General features: G+C 48.2%; 2 protein-coding genes across 3 annotated transcripts; both read right to left on the bottom strand.

Annotated features, from left to right (window-relative positions):
• Positions 1-14,756: 14,756 nt before the first annotated feature.
• Positions 14,757-18,926, bottom strand: LOC128271955 (vam6/Vps39-like protein). Of its 2 annotated transcripts, none has more exons than XM_053009647.1 (7): positions 18,793-18,926; positions 18,445-18,722; positions 18,175-18,378; positions 17,575-18,111; positions 15,657-16,567; positions 15,444-15,589; positions 14,757-15,370 (listed from the first exon to the last, which is right to left on the bottom strand). In XM_053009647.1, the coding sequence occupies exons 1-7, from the start codon at positions 18,860-18,862 to the stop codon at positions 14,817-14,819; spliced, it is 2,700 nt and encodes an 899-aa protein (XP_052865607.1). In that variant the 5' UTR covers positions 18,863-18,926; the 3' UTR covers positions 14,757-14,816. The 2 variants fall into 2 exon arrangements, with proteins under 2 accessions (XP_052865607.1, XP_052865608.1); XM_053009648.1 differs by having other exon boundaries at positions 15,444-15,577.
• A 549-nt stretch (positions 18,927-19,475) lies between these two features.
• LOC128273908 (alpha-tocopherol transfer protein-like) lies at positions 19,476-20,574 on the bottom strand. Its single transcript, XM_053011980.1, has 4 exons — positions 20,291-20,574; positions 20,118-20,225; positions 19,689-20,047; positions 19,476-19,603 (listed from the first exon to the last, which is right to left on the bottom strand). The coding sequence occupies exons 1-4, from the start codon at positions 20,572-20,574 to the stop codon at positions 19,476-19,478; spliced, it is 879 nt and encodes a 292-aa protein (XP_052867940.1).
• Between the last annotated feature and the right edge of the window lie 1,419 nt (positions 20,575-21,993).

Raw genomic sequence — 21,993 nt, 5'->3', positions numbered from 1 at the left:
ATACTGCTTTTCTACATTATTTGGTTTGAATAAAGCAGTTCGAACCCTGGCATGAAACCGTATTTTTGAGAAGAGTAAAATTCGTCGAACTATTTCAAGAAACACACCTTACGAAAACGTACGTTTCTTCGTTCGCCACGCGCGAGCCCATTTTCGATACTTACCTTACCTTGCTTCAGCAAAAGAAGGAGTTGAAGGTATAACGTGTCAATGTCCATATAAGCGCATTCAATGTTTCTGTTGTCCTTTGGGTAAAGAAAAAAATTGAGACAAGTGTACAAGGTTAAATATGTTTTCAATGTCTCGTTATGTGCTGGAGAAGATGGAACCATAAACGAACATTACACTTCAACTAAAACCATTCATCGACAGCGCGACAGAAAGGTGGCCTTTCAAAATCATTTCCGTGGTGCATCCACCGAACAGGTCCTTTAAATAGAATCAACCAAACCGCTCCTCACCCGGAGAATGGAGCGAGGAAAACGTTGTTTAATAAACTCCATGCACAACAAGTAGTTCGCACACACCCGCCAACAGCCCGACCGCCCGCCAGCCCGCCTGCTCGGTCGTGGGCTTTATTTTGATAAACTTTCGGCGCCCTTCGTGCCGGTTCCGCGCGCTGCTAGTACATAGTGCACCACCGGATCCGGGGAACGGGTAAAATCACATGGTGCGCGCCAAACGAGCCTTTCGGTGGCGATACAAGCGCTCCGCGTGTGTGTGTTTGGCGACTGGGAAGCATATAGCACGCTTGCCCGGAGCATGTGTGGCCCGGCCCGGAAACATACACTAGCACGCGCCGGCTACTAATACTGCGGTACTGCGCGCCTTCCGGAGTGTACTAGCGAGCGACGGAGCCGCGTCAAACTGTTACGTTCATTGATGATTTCAATGCGTGTGCCCATCATCTGATCTGACGGTTCTGCAAACTTCTTTCCGAACCTGCCGTAGCCGACGGTAGGAGCGGCCGACGGTGCCGCCGGTCTTGCTCTTAAAGGTGAGCTAGCAAAACCCTTGAAGGGCCCGTATAAAACACGCACTGTGTGTGCTGATTTCAAAAGTGAACCTCGTGCCCCGAACAGGCCGGACGTAAACCGCAACCGCAATGACAGGCCCATCGACGCAGCGGCATCGATTCTGTTGCATCGGAAAAGTACATCCCTATCCTGCCGTGCGTCGCAACGTGTAACGTTGTTTAATAAAACATTTTCGATGCCGGTTCCGTGCCGGGAGATGGATAAAATACCGCACACTCCGAGGCATCGTCCCGCATTTAACTTTTACGTACAGTTTTATTACGGGAATTAAAAGGAAGACGGTAAGGAAGGCGCCAGCCTGCCCCGAGCCCCCGTGCTACCGTTGGCCATGTTCGCGCTCCACATGGCGGCAAGTTATTATATGACGGTTGTTTAAATGGGAAGGTTGTTTAATTTTTTTCCACCACCACTTCTAATCACTCGCCCCGAAGTTCCGCGGCGTCGGGTCGAGATCTTGGCGCTCGAGAGTCCCGGAATCGGAATGAATTAAACACGTTCCACGAATGTATGTAATGGACCGCTGCCTTCCTTCCAGGAGTGTCTTCGAGTCCGTTCGGCCGGGGTTTTTTGTGGCTTTCGGCTCCTCAATTACACACATTTAAGTACGTTTAGTGCACTGGGATCCACCTTTGAATGTGACGGTTTTCGAAGGTTTTTGTTTTCCGAAAACTACTGCTCCTTGTCCCACTTTACGAATCTTCGCTGGTGTTCACAAAGAGTCAAGACGGTAGTTCGCTCTGGGAGCGAGAGCCAAAACGTTTCAATTTAAAACAAACATTCAAATAATCGTAACACAGCCACACACACAAACACAGCATGCATAAGAAAACGTGCGGTCAAATACCCAAAATATTCGACCGATCACTGGCACGGCGGCACTGATCCTTCCGCGGACACCGGCGGGACGGCTTCTACGATGCGTGCTAATGTTAATGACACTTTTGCACCTCGCGGTGGGCTAAACGGTCTCGGAGACGACCGATGGCGATGGCGATTCGTATTAAATATTTAACACCTCTCTAAACGGTTGGTAATTGAAAAAGTTTTCCGCGCGCGCTCGTGACCGCGGCACCACTGGAACTGGTCGGGAAAGCGACAAACGAGCCCGCTGCGACCGGACCCACTGCACTGCCAAGACGCACTGTGCGCGATGTGGCCAAATTGAATAATAAGACTGAGAATTCATCAAATTTTAAAAAATCTTCCAACCTGCAGCAGCAACCGAAATTTTCCACCAGAAGACGCTCGCTCGGCGCGGCGGGCGCGGGCCTGTGTTTCGCGCTCCGAGCGCGCACACACACACAGTTTTACAGGCCCAGCGTGGTGGCGATGGCGGTGGAGGCGGCGGCGGCGGCGTTCGTATATATCACCATTAAGCGCTTCGTCTTCTTATTTACTTAAGACGCATACCGTCAAAAAAACAAAAAAAGGGTTGGAAACAAGAAGCGAGAGGCAGGGAACAAAAAAAAGGAAAAGTGGAAAACACCGACAGGACCGGCACCGAAAACATAAAACCCGAAAAAGGGGAATACGCACACAACACAGTTTCTTATTCCGCGCGGCGCGCTTTAACTGCCGCCCGCGTGTCCTGCCCCCCGCCCGGGTCGGGAACCCGCCAAAAAACCCTTCTGTCGGCCCTACCCCAAGACGCCCGCTACATCCCACAACCCGGGGAAAACCCAAGGAAAACCCCGAACCCGGGGCCCAGCAAGCAAGGGTAGCAATCTTTTTCAACCCCTTTTTACGGATACGCTCCCAAACGAACCATGGGGTCGCTTCCGGTGGCCGGTGCGTGGCGCTGGCGGAGGAGGTGTTTCGCCGTTTTTTTATCATTATTATTACTTTTATTATTCGTTTCGGTGCCTGGCCTCTGGCCGGGACAACAAAACGACGCTTCGGGGGGTTTTCCCCCGTGAAATGGCCACCAAGGCGGCCAGGCAGCGCGCGGGGTTTTCCGAAGCCCGCGCCACCGTCGTCGCCGTCGGATGCGCCTTAAAACGCGTAATAAAAATATATACATGAACTCTCCGGTCCACCGCACATCCAAGTACCCAGCGCTCCCTCTCTCGCTCGCTCGCTCGGCAAGATGTCGGTTGACGAAGATTGGCCCCGTGCGCCGGAGATGCTGGCCAAGAAGGAGAGCGAGCGGGTCCAGCAAATACACAATAATATTTCTCTGCCGTCTGCCCGTCGGCAGAAAACAAAAAGAAACCCAGAGCCCGGCCACCACCAACACCAACACCGTTGGCCGCCATCATCGTCGTCGTCGTCGTGGCCACCCGTTTTCCTGTTTCGCAGCGCCCCTCGATTAGGGTGGCGGTCCGCGCACCCTCGCTGCTTCTTGGGAAAACCCACCACCACCCACCCACTGACCTATCCGAAGGCGGCCGCCGACCAACCGATCGACCCACACCGATTCCGAACGGCGAATCCTTTTCTTCACGCTTCTCGCACCCCACTACCACACTCGCAGCGGACTGTCCCTCTCACACACTTGCCTGCCATCGCGTCTCTCGCTCTCGCTCGCTCGCACACAACACTCCCTTATCGTGAAAACAAAAGTGACTATAAATTTTTCCCCGAGCCCGAGCAGGACAGCCAACGACCAAAGAGTGCGTGCGTGCGGGAGCGAGAAAGAGCGAGCGAGAGTGTGTGCGTGTGAGCGAGATAGAATTTATATTATGAACAGCAATAAAAAAAGAAGGGAAAAACGGCCCAAAAAAGAATGCCATTTGCTGTTGCTGTTGTTGTTGTTGCTGCAATATTGGTGCTGGTGGGTGGGAAAACGTTGCCAAGAAAGGGGAAGGGCCCGGCCATGGTGGGGGGGCGGAAAATCGAGGCGTCGAGTGCGTAGGGGGTGTTTTTTTCGGTGTTGGTTTGGGCGGTTCTTAGGATTCTGTTGGTGTTTTTTTTCATTTATTTTCGATTTTCAAGAGGAAAATGAGTTCGAAAAATCCAAAAATGAAAAAGCGGTTGGGTAAAATCGAAAGTTGTCCATTTTGCAACAGTTTTTGGCCGTCATCAGGCGCCACGCAACGCACCATAGTGCGATCGGATCGGCGCAAAATGGCGTTAGAAGAGTGACAGTGAGCTTGACCGACGGATTGTTTAAGTGCATCTCAAAGAGCTCCAAATGCACTCCTTTGTAGGTGTTTTTGAGCTCGCTGATTTCGTTGCCTTAGGTTTGCTGTCAAAAAAGGGGCCACGATCTAGGAGGCCGTGAGAACGATGCAAATCTTCGAGTGCGTTCATCATGCAAGCACTACTTTGATCGGAAGGAACAAAGTATGGCGCACAAATTCATTTGGATCTTGAACTTATTATTATTATTATTTGTTTTTATTAGAACGGACAGAGAGCCGTATTAAGTACCTATTTAACGTTTTGCAGCCAAGTTGATGCACTGTCTAAGGGTTGTCAGTTGTCAATCGCTGCAGCGCAGACGGATTATCTATGGATAAGCCACTGGGACACAATCGATGCCGGGTCCGGCCAGGATTTTACTGAGTGCTTCTGGTGGGTTGCTGTTGCTGTTTTAAAATTGCAAACAACATGAGACACACACACAGAGAAATTTCTTTTACAAATCATGGAATTTCTTTTGAAGCGACCTAATACGGAGCTTCCTTGAGGCCAAACGAAAAGAAACAGAGACGACACCATTTTGTAAGCCCTTTGCGGGATGGTTGGGTGGTGCGGTGGTCCGTTCTGTCGTCGTCGTCGTGGTCGCGTCTCGGTGGCCGCCGTGTAGGGCGGCCATTCCGTTGCTATGGTGGTGGTGTCTTGGAGTCTTATTATCTTGGACCGCGCGTTGGCTCGGAGAAAAAGAAAATGGGAGTCCTTTTTTGATGCTCTCTTGGGTGCCGCGCGAGGAAATAAATCACTTTGCAGTGTTCGCGGCGGGTGTGCGGGGATGATAAGCGGGACACGGTTACGGGACGGTGCCGGCTGGGGATGATGAGGAAAAATATGAAAATGATGCCCATTTTTCCTGCCGTCCCCCTTTGGGTTTTATTCTGGATGTCTTCTCTCTCTCGTGCGCTCGCAACCCCTCTATTTTCGGGATCGAGTTCGCCGACGAGTTGAAGATGAATTCGAGTTGGAGATTTTCCACTTTTCTGGCGCCCCATTTCGGGGGATATTTTTTCGTTTCTTCTCGCCATTAATTTTGCGCTTTTCCGCGCGAAACAACAAAGAAACACCAATCGGAGTGCGACGACTGGTGGTGAAGGCGAAGAAATAAATAGGAAAAAGATAGGCCGCGTGTCCGTGTGTTGGTGCTTGGCGCTTGTCTTGCCGCGCGCGTCTTCCGTGCGCGATGGTCTTTTTTCCGCCGCCCCCCCCAAAGCCACGGTCGAACCGAGGACCTCGGGAAATTTTGCGCAATTTTCTTGATTCGCTTTCCTTTCGCCTCACCGATGGCCACCCTGATGCCGTCCCTTGGCCGGTGGGGCGGTGGGAGGTACCCGAGCGACGGTCTCGCTCTTGCGCTGGCGATTGTTTTTCTTTGCCAACGAAGTCCTTTTTCGCCGAATTTTTAAATACTCCGCCGACCGTTATCAATTTAAATGTCCACGCCGTTATCTATATTCCGTGGCGCACTTATATGCTCCACTTTTTCCGTGCCCCCTCCTTTTTTTTGGGACGCTTCGCCCCATTTATGTGCTACGCAGAGGTCGATTTCACTTTCTTTAGCGCGAGCGTACAGTACATAGGACGCGGCGCGAAAGATGAGCTGGAGTTGATGGAAAGCCGGAAACCGGGATGCGGCTGTGGCGACGGCCACTTCAGCACCCACCACCAGCGCCACCCACCGGGTTCCGAAGGACCGGGCAGCGTTAAAAAAAACCCCTTCGTCCGTGTGGCCAAGGTTCGGTTTTTGGGTGGGTGTCTTCAATCTTCGAGACGAAATGCTTCGATTAGAGGCGATTAACGTGCGCCGTTCGGTTGGTGACCAATTTTTTGGGGAACGGAGCCGGGGGAAATAGAGGAACGCGAAAGGGTTGCCAAGATATGGGCGATGCTGAATGGTCGTATGGTCGTATCCTTTCGGGGGACGATAAATTCCATTTCGATTCTCGACACGACAGGCGGGTTAGTTTGAAAAACGTTTGGCGGGATAAAATTCTACTATCCAGTTGTTTCGAAACGTGTAATAAATTAGGAGAAAATAATGAACTCGGCGAAACTAAATAAAACAAGAACGCAAAATGTGAAATTATAAAATTTGGTTTATATTTGTTATGTTTCTTCTACACTCTGTCTTCTGACTGTGGTTTATGTGTCACTTGCCAGTCAAAATTCCAATTAATCGATTTCCATAGCTTTCATACTGCTGATTAGGATGCGACAGTGGAGTAACACGATCAAGTAAGAAGTTTATTTTTAAATACAACAAAAAATTGTCTTTGTAACTTTTAGAACCGTAAAAAAGAGTAGAATTCTTGAATTAAATTATTCGTGAATTCTGTAAATCATAATAAACAATCAGAGTTAATAAATGAAACTGAAGGAAGATGTTTCAAATACAGCCCCGATCGTTATTTAAGAACCACAAACAATTAAGATTCTTAAAACATTGATTGTGCCATTCGTCTACGTCGCTCCGATTAATCAGATCCAATGCGAAAGACGAGAATCCCTGCCTGGGAACCTTTTTCCTGGAGGCAAACATCATTACAAATCATCCGCCAATGCTTCACCGGTTACTCTCATAGGTTTCCATGCGAAAGACGTCACTTCGAACCCGGAAAGTGTATAAACTTGATTGCAAAACTTTCATTTTTAGTATAAAGCTTCAGACAAGTATGTTTCGATTTTGTATATTGATGAAACAATCGGTTTTGTTCGTTTTTACCGATTTAACCAAATTAAAAAAAAAATCCACTTTGCTCTTGTCGACTGTGTTCTATTTTTCCCGGCCATTAGCGCTTAGTGTGGGCTGCTTTGAACCGTTTGAACATCTTAAACACGGACGCCACTGTCGTAATAAGCGTAAACGGTTGTAATTCCTCGAATCGCAGGCATGCCGCAGTTACATTGAACCAAGTAAAGCATATCACATCACAAACAGCGTCTAAATTAAATCGCAAACAAACGAAAAAACCATCTTTTAATCTACAAACAGATTTCACCGTACACATAAAATTTTGACCACGCAAAAAAATTACAATGTTGGTCCCGTGACGGTCGTCTTCGATCATTGGTGGCAGTTGGCAACTCCTGGCACTGGCTCCCAATCCGATCCGGAAGTGTCTCCGGCGATCGTCCACTCCACTCGTAACCGCGCTCAAAGTCCCAAAACACGCCTGAAGTAACGTAGGAGGACGAGATGGCACTTTGTTGTTGATCGACCGGTTTCCGTTACCCGTAGAATAACCAATCGGTTCACAATCGCGCACCAGGATGTCCTTTTGCTGCACGTCCGACCGAGGCTACCGTAAAAGTAGACTAATTCGATACTGACCTTCGGCGGACACACGCGTGGCGCGGGCCACACACTCGTACGTTGTCCACGGAGGGGACATGCAAATGCACACACATGTGCAAGGTCACACTCGGCCGGCCGGCCGGCACTGGCCACTGCACAAATACAGTCGGCGCCTCGGGGAACGGGGTTCCGCTTGCAAGTCGCTCTGACCGGCCGGTCCGGTCCGCAAAGGCCGGGCTTATGTAAATCTTGTTTTGGTCACCCCTCGCCGCCATGTGTGTGTGTGTGTACGATCCAACAACGGCAACCACCCCGGGCATCTCGCAGGCATCGCGGAGGGCCGTGCCTACCGAGCGCATTGGCGACAGCCGGCGGACGCAAAGCAGGCCCCGAGCTCGTCCTTCTTCAGTTGCATCGCAGCGGAGTTTTCGGTAGGGTCGGAACCGTGAATGCACCGGCCGCGAAGGGTGCGTTGGGTGGGCTTGGTGAAACGTGGCTTCGTGTTTTTTTTGCTGCTCTCGAAACTGTTCACCTCGTGGGGGAGTGAGGGCGGCCGGCAGAGTACGAGGGTGCAACAGTGCCCACCCCACACGAATGTGCGAATGCGTTCGAAATGGCGGCCATTCCAATAAATGTGCAATGGCGGACGGAGCGTTCGCTTCGCGGGTTTCACCCGCGCGCCGAAGAGACTCACTTTTAATGAATATTCATCGCAATCATTATCAAACCGTGCGGCATTATTGATGCTGTTGTTGCCGAGCCACCGAAAGGGCGCACACTGCTCCACCGAGTCCTTGGAGCTCGGAGTTTTATTTCCGTCCCTCCGTCGAGGCGTTTCCGCGAAAACGCCAGTGTTGTTTGTGCTCGCGAAAGTTGTTTAAATTTCCCAGCAAATCTAACTGGAACGCGCCACACAATCCTAATCACGATCCCGGCCGAAACCGCGGATAGTGTGCAACTATGTGAGCCGCTAATGATGCCGGCGGATGATTGGTAAGGATGTGGAGCTCCTGTGAATTCAGCGAGGGCTTCCGCGGGGCCGGCCAAGGGTGTTATTTAAACATCCTTATGTCGTACATAGAGCTGAAACAGTACACTTCTCGGCATTTGATCGTTTGAAGCGCATGAAAGTGAAGCGCCGATCAGTAACGAACCCATACCTTGTGCGCATATGAATGCATTTTTACTTGAAGAAATTGTTGTTGAAAAGGGTTCTTTCAGTAATCAGTTTCGGATAAATGGGTAATATTTGATACCTTGGTAAATATCGTTTAGTTTGCTGCTTGCTAAGACTAAACTTTTTGTAAATATTTTTCCGTTCTGAAGAAAAATGCGGAATGCAATGTTGAAGGACCATTTTCCTTTCTATTCAGTTCGTTGGGGAACGAAAGTATGTCCTTTCATGTCACTAATCAAACGCAAGCACACAAAATATGCACGACAATTGAATTAAAGCCGCTTGCCTATCTCCAATCATCAGCCGAGCGCACTTTTAGCGTTTACAGAAAGACCACCAAGCGACAATATTTCGTCTGCGTGTCGTATCAGCAGTGTGAAAATAAGCCTAAGGTCTCGACCTAAAGATACAAAAAGAAGTCAAATTGTTGCAAAGATGTTGCAAAACGTTTGAGACAAACATTTAGCCCAACAACTTATTGAGCCACGAAGTAACTCCGTCTGTGTCAGTTGAATTCAACGGCACGTCGTAGCAACCTGTGCCGTGTAATTACGAACACCAAGAAATTAGCCGTTTTGAAGAGTTAATCGACGATTTGGTTAGTAATTACGTGTTTTAGCTTTGACAAATGTATCTAAATTTCATTGTGCCAATGAGCGGGCCTGAGCTTCACTGCGCATCATTACCTTTTTGCATTGTTAATTCCATTTGTACTGTTTTTTGAGGTTTCTTTTGAAATTATTTAGCTTCGTTATCCTGCAAGCCTCTTATCTCCATCGTGTCCATAGCTGCAGTTTAATTCAATTGACCGCATTGACCTTTTCTCGGTTATATAACAACACTTTAAACCTTTGTAAATGTTTATGCATTGGTTTTTATACAAAATCTAAGATTGTTTACTATTTTACTTTGAATTGTCCCCCGTCAATTCAGTATCCTTAATTTTCGTTGCAAATTACTTTACTAATTGTTTCCATGGGCATAATTGCTTCTTTCGAATTTCCTTCGAACTAATGAGTTTACATAAATAAAAGCGGGCTAAAAAATAAAGCATTTCGACCGAGTAAATAGAGCAGCAGCAATATACTTCAAGAGAATCTGCGCTCTGCGAATGATGACGAGGCGGATCTGAAGCCTCGTTCGCATACAAAAATCAAGCATAAAGTAGCATAAATTACGCCAAGAAACCTCAAAAGTCCGCAAGAGAAATAAAGCGAAGCACCGCGTCCGCGTCAACTACTGAGCAGGAGGAAGAAAGGTTTTTTCGTTTTGTTGCCCGAAAGACATGATTTCACAATTTCCTCCGGCCCGGCGGCCATCATCAGTCCATGAGGGAGAGCTTCGTTGGTGTTTTGTTCGCTTGGTCACCCCCCATCCGCCCGACCGGACGCTTCCCGGCCACTTTTCCACCAACGCCACCATCCGCACCACGCGAAAAAAGGGTGCGAAACTCCGGAAACTGGAAATTCGGGATCTACGATATTGAATTTTCAAGATCGTGGCCACCCATCAACAACAACAACAACCATTCCAGTGCGATCCAAAAAGTTTTCCATTATTCAAATTTTTCTTTTCGTTTTTAATTTTTCACCCCCGGTTCTTTCTTGGCTGAAATTAAGTGTCTCGGCGCCATTCGCCGCCCACCGCCGGCCCCCGTCGCCCGCCGCTCCGGTCGCCTGTTCACCTCATTAATTCATTCGCCTTCGCCTTTGGCGCCCAATACATAGCCACGTCCTGGTCCAGGCCAAGACAGTGCGTTCGAAATGGCAGCCACTCCGGCCGAGGCCGAGCACCGAACTTGTACATAGTGAATTTTCCTTACTTTAGCTCGCCCATCCCCACCCGATGCCTGCAAAAGATTGATTCGAGCAATTTTTCTTTGCCTTCAGTTCGGCGCTTCCATGTAGCCCCGGCCAGGACCGGCCGTTTTTTTTTTCGTATGCCGTTTGTTTTCCGGCCATTTCGGAGAAAAAGGGTTGCGAAAGTCCTGTTCGCCGTTGCGAGGGCGAAACGTTTTTCCCTTCGTTTCGGTTCGTTCCCCTTTTTTTCGGCTCCTTGGCCCTCCGTTCGGATGTCCGATTAACTACCATCGTTTTCTTCTATTGCCGTCTAGATGGAATTCTATCATTGTTCGGGCCCGGGGACGGCGGAGCGCTCGGTGTCTAATTTCTGAAAGTCACGATTATTTCCAACGAATATTGGGCCTCCACGCAGGAGCAGGAGCCCAATCATTTGCAGGCGTTCTCGGTGGAGAAAAAGAATTTGAAACAAAAAATTCGAAACTCTTTTGCGTGGGGGAAGATCTACGGGCGGACGCCGGGTTTTACTGGTGCCGATGGGAACTCTGGGAATCCATTCCAGTTGGTCGATTCTCAAAAGAACTAAGTCCGTACCCCTCTTCTGTAGGGAATATATTTTATACAAAGTCATAAAATATTGAGTTCTTCTGGGCTTGCGCTAGGACACTTACCCGTTTTATTTGCAAATTGTTTTGCCATTTTAAGGAGAGAATCAATTGAATTCGCCCTTCGTCCATCCTTAAGTAATGGTAACGTAATGGTAACGTATAAAATATGTATTAGTACGAAAATTTAATCTATTATTCATGTTAGAGGCATGGCACTGAGGGTACTACCACTTTCTGTTAGGGTAAGGTAAACCTTAACATTTTGATACACAATATTTTACACAAAACTTTACTTTTCATTGTTGTTTATTTATTGTGAAGCAACGAGAAGAGTAGTTTGCGCTTTCACTTTCACATCCATGTTGACCTCCAGATTCAGGTTCAAACTGACGACCTTTGCAATGGAATACGAGGTTAACGAATGATGCACGGACGATGTCCATGTTTTATTTCAATTAAGATATGAGAAGCAATGCCAGACGGTTTTAATTCCATTTCAGCAACCACGCCTTTGTTGTTGTTGATTTGTTTTTAGGCAATCGAATTTGTACTTAAAAAAAGAAGCAAGAAACCACTCACAAATCACTGGCATGTAGGGATTTTTAAAAAGTTTAATTTCCTATTAATTTGGAACACAGTATGTCTTCTAAATACCGAGATTTTATTGAAGAAAAAACATGCCATATGCCACATAAAGTTATGTGTCAGTAAATTTATGGCGTGTGTCACAAAGAGCCAATATTAAATTTAGTAAACATTAATGAAACATGTACTGAGACCTATCATTTGCCAAAACAAGTATGACTCGAGCACGAGTTTTTGTGGGGTATAAATGAAGTAAAAATAAAAATCGTTAGTTAAAAGACATACTGGGTAAGTTTTTTGGCTCGTCCGTAGATCTCTGCACCGACGCTCATTGGTTTCTCTGCGAAAGACGTCAGTCCGAACCTTGGCAGTGAATGCAAAACCTTAAGTTGGTATTAATAACTAAATAAATGCATAAATAAATGTTTGATTTTGCCCCTTTTTTTATAAGACTGATTTTATAAGAAAGAACGATGAATGCAAAATCCGCTACCTAGACAGCAACGTCTTTGTCCACTCCATTGTGATTCCATTAGCTATTAAATTTGAAATGCGCATTTGAATTTCGAAAAGCAACCCTTCATGCTGCCGTTGACGATGAGCGCCGAAAAACGCGTTGTCAATCTTTATCAACGCGGCGCCGAGTGGTGCGAAATTGATTTTCCCAGCGCCTTCGCCGACTGCGATGCCCGCGAGATGCAAACGAAGAAGGAACCCTCCTTTCTTTCGGGCGGGCTGGGAAGCGCCTTCGTAATGGTCACGCACCGCGCACCGCACGGTCCACGGACAGAGGGATGGCCGTTTTATGTATCCTTTTTCTGTTTGATTTTCTTTTTTCCCCCGCGCGAATACTGTCCGTGCTATCTTGGGCCAGCCGACCGACCAACCGACCGAACCCTCCAACCAGCGGAAGACGGTACGCGCATGGCATTCAGGGCCTTCTTATCTTTATTTTTTCTCCCTTCGCGGAACCCCTTTATATCTTTTTCTTTTTAATTCCCCCGGCGCAAGACAGGGGCCGCGCTTTCTTGGCGAGCGAGGGTCGCCCGGTTGGCTGAGAAGGGGCCGGTTGCGAGCGAGTGTTTGCCATGGTCCTCTCATCATCTCTCCGCGGGGTCGGTGGTGGTCGGGTGTACTTTAATTCCGGACACTCCGTTCGGGCGATCCCGGGAAAGGATTTTCTTTGCGTTTGTTCATATTTTTTTCGTTCTCTCCTCCGGATGGCCTCGCTGAGATTCCGCTAATGATGCAGCCGCAGCGCGTTTCTTGACAACAGCTCGTCAGTGGCTAGGCCGAACGGTCCTTCCTGGTGGACACGGGCCCGGCCCGGCCCGGAAAAGCCGCAACGAATCGTCCCCGGAGGCACACCACAATAACCGGTCCACCGGCCGTCCGTCCGTTCCGAACCTTGATGGGTCCTAGATTTCGTTGCATAAATTAGGCAAACAATGACCTTTCTAGGACGCACGGTACAGCGTCCGGGACACACCGATCGAAGCGGTCACCCCAGCGGTGCGCGGCCGGCGAGCGCAGCTATTTATTTTAAAGATAAAGGGTTAGAACTGGTTTCCAAGATTGCATTTCACCGCGGCCCACCGGGTAGGCCAGCGGCCGATGGGCGATTTGGTGCCGTGGAAAAAGGGACACGGGACGAAAACTGGTTTGCCGATGGACCCATGGGCAGGACAAAGGATAACGGTCGAGTTGTGTCGCAAAACGGATCGGCGGGAAAACCGGTTCCCACAGACCCACGGGTTGGACCCGCTGGCCCGACGGCACGAGGGACGCGATGGACGGACGGATGGACGGATGGTCCAGACTCGGATGCTGTGGGGACCTCGGCCGATCGGGCTGCACTAGGTCAGCTGCAAGAACATTAGTAACGTGAGTAAGCGGAAGCACGGCACGGGTCATTATCGGCGCAAACTTGTTTGCCGTCCATATGGTGCACCGGGAGAGAACGGGATTTTTAACGTTTTCGGTTTGATGGACCGTTTTTTTTTTGCCATTTGATGATCCCCGGGACCATTGGACGGAGCCCATCCCGGGGCATGAAATGTGAACAGATAAAGTATCACACATGGGAAATTGACCCTAGTGTAGCATCCTGCCGCGAGGTTCGAATGAATCTGCTTCAGCCGTGCTGCTTCAATCTGCTTGTGCCGTAAACAGTGTAAATATTCAATGAATTTTGATAGAAATGTGTAAAAGTTCTACAATCCTGCCTTGTTTTTGGCATCCCGTATGATTTGGCAAATAAATGGAAAAACTTGTGCTGCTTCATTTTTGAAATAATGATTAGAGTGGAAGATGATGAATGATGATGATCCGACACACAAGATGTTACGTCTCCTTTCTGAGACACAGTATTAATCTTGGCACTTCTTTGCCGCACTGTAAAGTGTTGAAAATGTTTCTATTAGCAAAGTTGCAACCGAATGAGATGGGCTTACTATGTTCTTTATCTACAGGGTGAGTATTCACGACAGGGGATATTTAAATGTTGGATAACTCCGCCGTTTTTCAGTCGATTTTGGCAGATGAACAAGATTTTGGCAAATGAACAGACGATTTTCGACATGCTCTTGTGACACGGTGCATTATACTGATGAAAAAGGATTATTTTCTTCTGCAAACCGAATCTTTTTCCCGATTTTTTCCCTCACCTGGTCTAAAAGCGAAATCGAAATCTTCCGAGCGAAGTTTTCCGATTTTCAACTGCTGAGAACAAGTTTGTGGTTTAACTTGATGTTTGAATGTTGATTTTAAATGTGAGAAAGACACTTTTTTACATGTTCATTACTTTTCCTGTGTCCCCCATTTAGTTCGGTGGTTCTATTGGCGATGTTTTCGCCGGTAGCTGCAATTTTTGGACGATCATCGTTGTACAAAAAACTGCGCGTCCACACCGGTCGTAATTTTGGTGATTAACTGAAGTAACAGAATATTGACAACAAAATCCACTAGCTTTCATTTACTAGTGTAACCATCGGATGTTTAGATAGGAAATATGCCAAGTCACCCTCGTAAGCTTCTTTCAAGTAACAAACTCCAACAGTAGCCGGTTGCTTATTAAATATAGACACCAATTGCCACACTTTTAAAGCTGTCATAAATGGAATAGGTTTATTTGAATATAAATAGTTTCAGAAGCCTAAGTCCTTCTCAGTTCGTCCGTTATTAGAATATCCGATCTTGACAGGAGAAGTGAACGATGCTCCCATCTGGCACACGGACGAACGCACTTTGGTTGCTGAACTTTTTCTTGCAGACCGCGCACACGCTCAGGTCCGTCACGAGGAAGTGCTTCGATTCGTAGTGCATCTTCTGTTCCATAATCTGCAGGTTCTCGGCGTAGTGCAGACCCCTCAGCACCTGTGCCCGTTGCTTCTTCTCGAGGTAGTACTTTAGGGACAGTTCAAGAAAGTGCTTAATGCGTGCCAACGGAATCGTGTCCGGCAGGATCTGCAGCGCCGTGTACGGATTGATCTTCGTGGCGTGCTGCTCGAGGATACTCAGAACCAGGTCGTGGTCGGGCTCTAGGCACCGCGGGTGCAGCTCCACATCACTGTACGGTGGGGCCGTCGGTGGTGTGAGAAGGATTTTCATCAGCGTCACGTACACGTCACTGTGCTGCGGATTGTTCGCGTCGTACGTGCTGTTGCAGTAAGCGAGTGCCTTCTCGAAATCGCCCAAAATCTGCACAAAAATTGCCAGTGCCTTCTCGTGTTTGCCTGTGAGAATGAGAACGATCGCAACACGTGCAATGTTGTTAATCTTAACGGCCACCTACAGTGCCCAACGTACCCAATCGCCCCAGAATGATCGCGCGAGCCTCAAACAGATCCGTGTACGGGAACTCTCCCAGCAGCTTCTCTGCGTGGCAGTACTCGGAAGTTTTCAGAAAGTTCAGCAACTTTTCATTGACCGACGCTAGTTCCCTTTTCTTTAGGCTGCAAGTATTTGAGGTCATTTAGGTGACACCAATTCCAATTAAAAACCCGACCAACTCTCTCTTACGTGTCGTGCTCCAAGTCCGTATCGTTCTTCAGCAAGAGCAGCTTCTCGCGGTACTGCTGGATGAGAATGTTGTGAAACAGTGCCTTTTTCTCGTGCCACACGTTGATCACGTGCTCCAGATACCGGATCACTAGCGGCTTGTGGTCTTTCAGCAAAAAGTCCAGCACTTCGGCCCGCGGCAGATTGCGCACCTCGGGTATTTCTTCGATAAAAATCTTCAGCCCGTCGTCCGGATGCTTCGCAAGCACCCAGCCGGCGAACTCAAACACCAGCTGCTTGTGGTCCACTCCGAGCTGTTGCAGATACTGCACGGTACGGTCGTGGCCGAACAGTGGCGATCCCGGGACTTCCGCTTGCGTCTGCAGCAGTTGCAGGGCGCGCTTGTGTTGACCCTTCGTCTGGTACAGGATGATGAGCTCAACGTACTTGTCGTGCTTCTTCAGCACACGTTCCGATTCCTCCAGATAGCAGTGGTTCATGCGCAACACGGATGCCACCATCGAGTCACTCGTCTGCAGGTAGCACTTGAGCAGCGTCGTGTCGATGATGGCCAGCAGGGCGGCAAAGTTTTTGCTCGATCCCTCGCTGGCTCCCTCCTTCAGCTGTTTCTGCAACCTCCAACGCTTCTCGGCCAGATAGTCAATCAGCGCCAGGATGGCATGTTCCAGCTCTTTCTCATCGAGCACCGGCACCGGTTTGCTGGTCATGTTCTCTAGCAGCTTGTTTTGCTTGCCGTTGTCGGGCAACAGGTCCGGAAACAGGCGTATGACATCGATCGGATCGGTGTCCAGATCGGCGAACTCGCGCATCGATTCGCGGAAGTGTTTCCGCACGAACAGATTGTACGCGTGGCGCGTTTGGATTTCGTTGATCTTCGTTGCCTTAAACTCGGCATTTTCGTCGGAAATATTCTGCCGTACGCAAAAAGAGGACGAAAAACGCTTAGTTGTAACGGCCCGTCGGTTGGCCGTTAGTCCTTATACAGGGTGGTCAAAAACGCGTGCACATTTTGAACTACCCATTATTTCACGTTTAAAACGTCAAACTTGATTCTAAAAAATGTAGACATTTAGTAAACACTTCCAAGTTTACGAAATGGGTCACTTTACGCTCGAAGAAAGCTGGGAAATATTAAAAACTTACTTCCAAAGTGGTAGGTCTAATCTCAAACTGTACGATATTTGAAAAGCACATTTCATGTAAGCTTATTCCCAACTCGGTGGTTATGTTAACAAGCAGAATTGTCGTTTTTGGGGTTCGGAAAACCCACACGTCGTGCAAAAGAAGCCAATGCACTCCCTACGTGTGACTGTTCGGTGCAGATTTTGGTCTTGCGGCATCATCGGCCGCCGTATGAAAGAATGAAGAAAGAGCCGTCGTAACCGTCGATGGCGAACGACACCGAGAAATGTTGGTTAATTGTTTCTTTGGCGAAATTGGTACTGAGAACTTAGCCGAGATTTGGCTTCAACAGGATGGCGCTACGTGCCCTACAACGACAGCCACGATCGGTTGTTAGCGCCGCATCTTCGACAATCGAACATTCACCGGAAATGGTGATGTGGATTGGCCTCCAAGAATCTGCGATTTGACGCATTTGGATTATTATCTTTGGGGAGCGGTGAACGATAAATGTAATGCGAACAAACCAGCAACTATTGACGACCTCAAGACCCAAATTCATGTTGCTATTGCCGAGATAGGACAACAGACAGTCGAAAATGTGCTCAAAAATGGGGTCGACCAAATGGGCTGCTTTTAATATTTCCCAGCTTTCTTCAAGCGTAAAGCGACCCATTTCGTAAACTTGGAAGTGTTTACTAAATGTCTACATTTTTTAGAATCAAGTTTGACGTTTTAAACGTGAAATAATGGGTAGTTCAAAATGTGCACGCGTTTTTGACCACCCTGTACTTACGGTTAGCTTGAGGGCCAACTGGAAGTTTTCCTGCTGCAGCAGATGCTCTCGCTGTTTCGATATGTCCACCGCTTGGATGCACCAGAGGTGTGAAACGGAAGCCGCGTACAGTAGGCCCTGCCGGCCGCGAGCGAGAAATCGTGCCTTCTGCATATGCGGCAGGGTTTGTATCAGCGTGCCCTTGTCGTCGACGTTGTCAAACACGCGCACCTCGATCGCATCGTTGATCAGCCCGATCGCGTACGGGTCGTCCCACACCAGACACTGGAACGGTTCGCTCCAGTTCAGCGACTTCAGGTTCATCGTACGCTTGTCACCGAGCGCCACGGCACTGGCAACCTCCGGCGGTTTCACCGAGCCCGACATGTTGGTTCCTTCGCGCTCGTCCAGCTTGTACTTTTCGGTGTAGATCGTGATGAGCAGCTCGTCCTTCACCACCGCGAACACACTGTCCTCGATCAGCGTAATGCACGGTTCGATCGACTTTGAGGAGCTCGTCGGGAAGAGATCAATTTTCCGTGGCATGTCGCCGCTGATCTGCGGGGGACAAAGTGTTACGTTTCCAGCAGAACTCCTACGGCACTATATGTCCAAACTTACATCGTACAGGACGTACTCCGTCTTGTAGCCAACGCAAATGAAATGATTGTTCCACGCCACCGTTTTCGGAACATCGTTCAAATCGATGTCGTTGATGAAGGTGAGCAGGTGGTCCTGCTTCCAGTAGTAGCACTGTAGCTTCCGTTTGACGGCCACACACACCCGACAGACGATCGCAATGTCGCTCGTCAGTGACTTTGACCGCTGAAAATATAATACACTAAGTAAAGCTGGGACCAGTGGAACCGTCGTAAGCGCATAGTTCGGTACCTTAACGTCCAATGCGAAAACCGTAGCACCCTTCGTTTTGACGGCCGAATGTATCAAGGGGAATCCGTGGCGGCTGAAGTCGTTCACGTTCAACAGCCCATCGGTCAGACTGAACATCAGCTTGTACTCCGCGATGGCATCGATCTGCGTGATGGGCTTCTTGCTAAAGTTCTTATCGTACTGTAGCAGCTGTAGATCGAGCTTGTTGGTTTCCGCGTTTAGCTCGAACGAGTACATCAACAGATGGCCCTGCCGGGTGCCGAGGATCAGTTTGTTATCTGTCGGATGAATCGAGTGTGTTAGCTGACGGTGAATCATTGGACGCAAATTGAGTAGCAAAAACCCTACCGAAACCGGTCATTGACTCTATTTGCACGGATATTTTTTCCGGCGGATACACTATGTACGCTTCGTGCATTTTGTGGTCTTTTGGGGCAGCGGTCTAAAAAAGGAATTCTCAGTTTTAAAACTTTATCACGAATATCCTCCGGACTGCAGAAGAAAACAAACAACTGCGGACAGATGTTTTTGACAGTTGCCAAGGTTTGTAGAAATGGCGGTAGCTGGTTCTTGCGCTAAGAACGGACATTGCGTGCAATCTTGTTACGATTTGTATGCAAATAATAGCAGCCCTTCGAAATTTGACGCAAGTATGACTAACGGCTGTCGAAGGGACCAACATTAGCAAACTTAGCCGATAAAGTTAAAAACTTCTAGAACTAATTTGAACAGTTTCCGGTGACGTTTCTCTCGTGCGTATTTTTGGGAAAAGGGTTTTATTAAACAGGTTTTTATGGTCGGCTTCGCGGCGTAGTTACGGGGGGAGGGTCACCATGGAATTGTGGGACTGGAGCCATTTGTTTCGTTTTGTTTTCGAGTCATATTTATTTTTTATTTTAAAATAAATAAACACCCTGTAAAAAAAAGCCTCGTGTTCAGTTTCGTAACATCACAACAACAACATCTTGATCTTAAATATCTAATTCTTAAACCAGAGTCCCTTTCAACATCAATTTATTTGCACACTTTATTCAAAACAACCCAAAAAGATTGCCAATCGTGCGTGGTCTGGCGATTCGTTTGCTGTCGTCAACGCGTTTCTGCCGATCGTAGTTGGCCAGGAAATGTTCACACTCCACGGTGCGGCTATACAATTGATCTACAAAATGAAACAAAAAACAAAGAAAATGTTTAAATATCGCAGAATCACAGGCAACGCCCTTCGTCAATTTTCGCGTGCTCACCACAAAGCAGCTTTCTGGGTGGCGCGTTGCCACCGTATTCGGCCGGAAAACACTGCTGCGGAATGTGCTGGAAAAGCGTGTCCATGGAGGTGTGAAGGTGGAATATTTCAAGCAGTTCCTTCTTCATGAACGGCTTAATCATGGCCATGATTCGATCGATAAAGGGAACAACGTTGGCTAGATGCAGACCCTTCAGCCGAATGGGGAACGCCTCCTGAATGAAGTACAGCAGGTCCTTCAGCGTAAAAATGCCCAATTTCGGCAAATGACCCAGGTGAATTCCGTCCATATCGATGATGAGGATTGACCCGTTATTGCACCCTTCTTCCCAGAGCACGATGTCGATACACATTATTGCACTGGGCGGGATGAAACGATTGATGGAGGACCTATACGCTGCCTTATCGCTTTACGGCACAGTTTACTTACAACGTCAATATTGCGCTTAGCGAGAACTTGCTCGCGTCGGGGTCAACGATCTTTGCCAGCAGCACTCGGTAGCCCTCGGGAGTGAGCTCAGGAAGAACGGTCAGGTCACTTAAAGAGAGGCCCATCGCATTGAAGCAGAACCAAAATACAAGCGCCTGCTTCGATCTACTTACAGTACATCCATGGCTTGCTGGATCGAGCGCAAGGAAAGGTCGCGGCTGCCGAAAAGATTTTTGCAGCTCGTTCGGAAGCTGTAGTAGCACTCGATCGTATGGCGGGCTGCCTCAACATCGTAGTAGTTCGAGTGCAGGAAGAGGATCAGCTCCAATTCGCTGACCGGAGGCAGATGGGCCAACCCTCGCACCCAGTCGGCCAACTCTCGCACGTCCGCAGCACGCAGCCCATCGCCGTACTTGCGGTACTGTTCCTCGACGCTAGCGAACGCGATGGACTTCATGGCTTCGAGGTTCGGATAGCGTGCGCCTGTACAAGTCTTTCTGTGGCGCAATGCAAAGTGACACTGAATTGCAGGGTAAATCGTGCGGATAAGATGGATTGAGAACGTTGCGCTTTGTGCGATGGTGATCAAAACAGAAGAAGCGTTTTTGTCACCGACAACACAAGCGAAGGGCGAATTAGATGGAAACGTGCCCCAAATCCGTTTTAACCTTCACGTGCACAGTGACAGCGTCGTTCCGCGGGCAACATTCTTGCTCCGAAAACAGTACAATATAATTTTAACGATAATGTCCGCTGTACATTCAGAGGTTCAGATAGGGGCCAGTTTGGTATGAAGCAGTGTCAAACGATAACGTTCCCCCCTTCGTTGCTTGTTCCTTGGTTCTTTTTTGCGTCCTCTAGCGTTCTGTTTTGATGCAATTAAATTTTGTCGCAGCTTCTCGTGTGCGTCATTGTCAAAAAGTATGAATATGGAAAAAGAAACAAGTTCGCGACAGGCGATTTGTTTCATGGATCATTTTGTTCACCTTTAAAATGATATAAAATACAGGCATTAAGACTTTGCTTGGTTTCTTTGCTGCTGCCGCGTTAGTTCCCGGACATTGTGTACGTTAAGTGGTTATGGCGATCCTCGCAGGCGGAAGGGCTGATGTAACCCGTGATGACTTTTAAAAAGTGTGTAAGAAAAACACGATCTCAAACGTTATACTATTGAACAAGGCCGTAGGAACCTCTAGTGGATAGTAGGGTTGATTTTTCGGATCCCCGGTGAGCTGTTAAAGGAACACAAACGCATTGCGTACATTGCTTCGAATTCGCCAACGGTTCCTTGCCGCTGGAGCTGATTTTATTTCTGGCTGGCGCTGACTTTCGTGCGACAAAGCACGAACAGCAGTAAGAATGAGTTTACAAAAAAAAAAATAAAACTATAAAATTAATAATATAATTTTGTAGGTATAATAATATTGACGGTGTTTAGTGGAGATAGTTGTTAAATTAGTGAATTCGATCGGCTCGCAATACATACAACGGTACTCAACGACAACAAAATTGTTTCCTCGTTTTCCCGGCTCGGTTTAAAATTAAACCGCATTAATTAAATGCGTAAAAATGGGCCTACAAACCGGTGGCAGTTCACCATCATCGGACGGGACGGGGACACAGTTTTCTTCGCACATTCGGAGAATAATTTATTACAATTCTTGCATCATGCTGCCACGTTCTGGGCGCAACCGAAGTAACCGCGTGAGCTTTGTATTTACAACCGTACTTCGTGCGTAAGAGCCAGGAAGCAAGCTTCGCTGAGAACGTCACTGTGTCACCAAAGAATCGGAACTGGCCGAAACCGCGCTCCATCGATGTACGGATGTGGCCAACAGAAAACCAAGCACAAATGTTACCTACCCTAACGCTGATG

The sequence above is a fragment of the Anopheles cruzii genome, chromosome 3 (assembly GCF_943734635.1).
Source record: "Anopheles cruzii chromosome 3, idAnoCruzAS_RS32_06, whole genome shotgun sequence".
NCBI lineage: Eukaryota > Metazoa > Arthropoda > Insecta > Diptera > Culicidae > Anopheles > Anopheles cruzii.
Note: the sequence above shows the minus strand (reverse complement) of the source record. Positions and strands in the feature narration are given on the sequence as shown.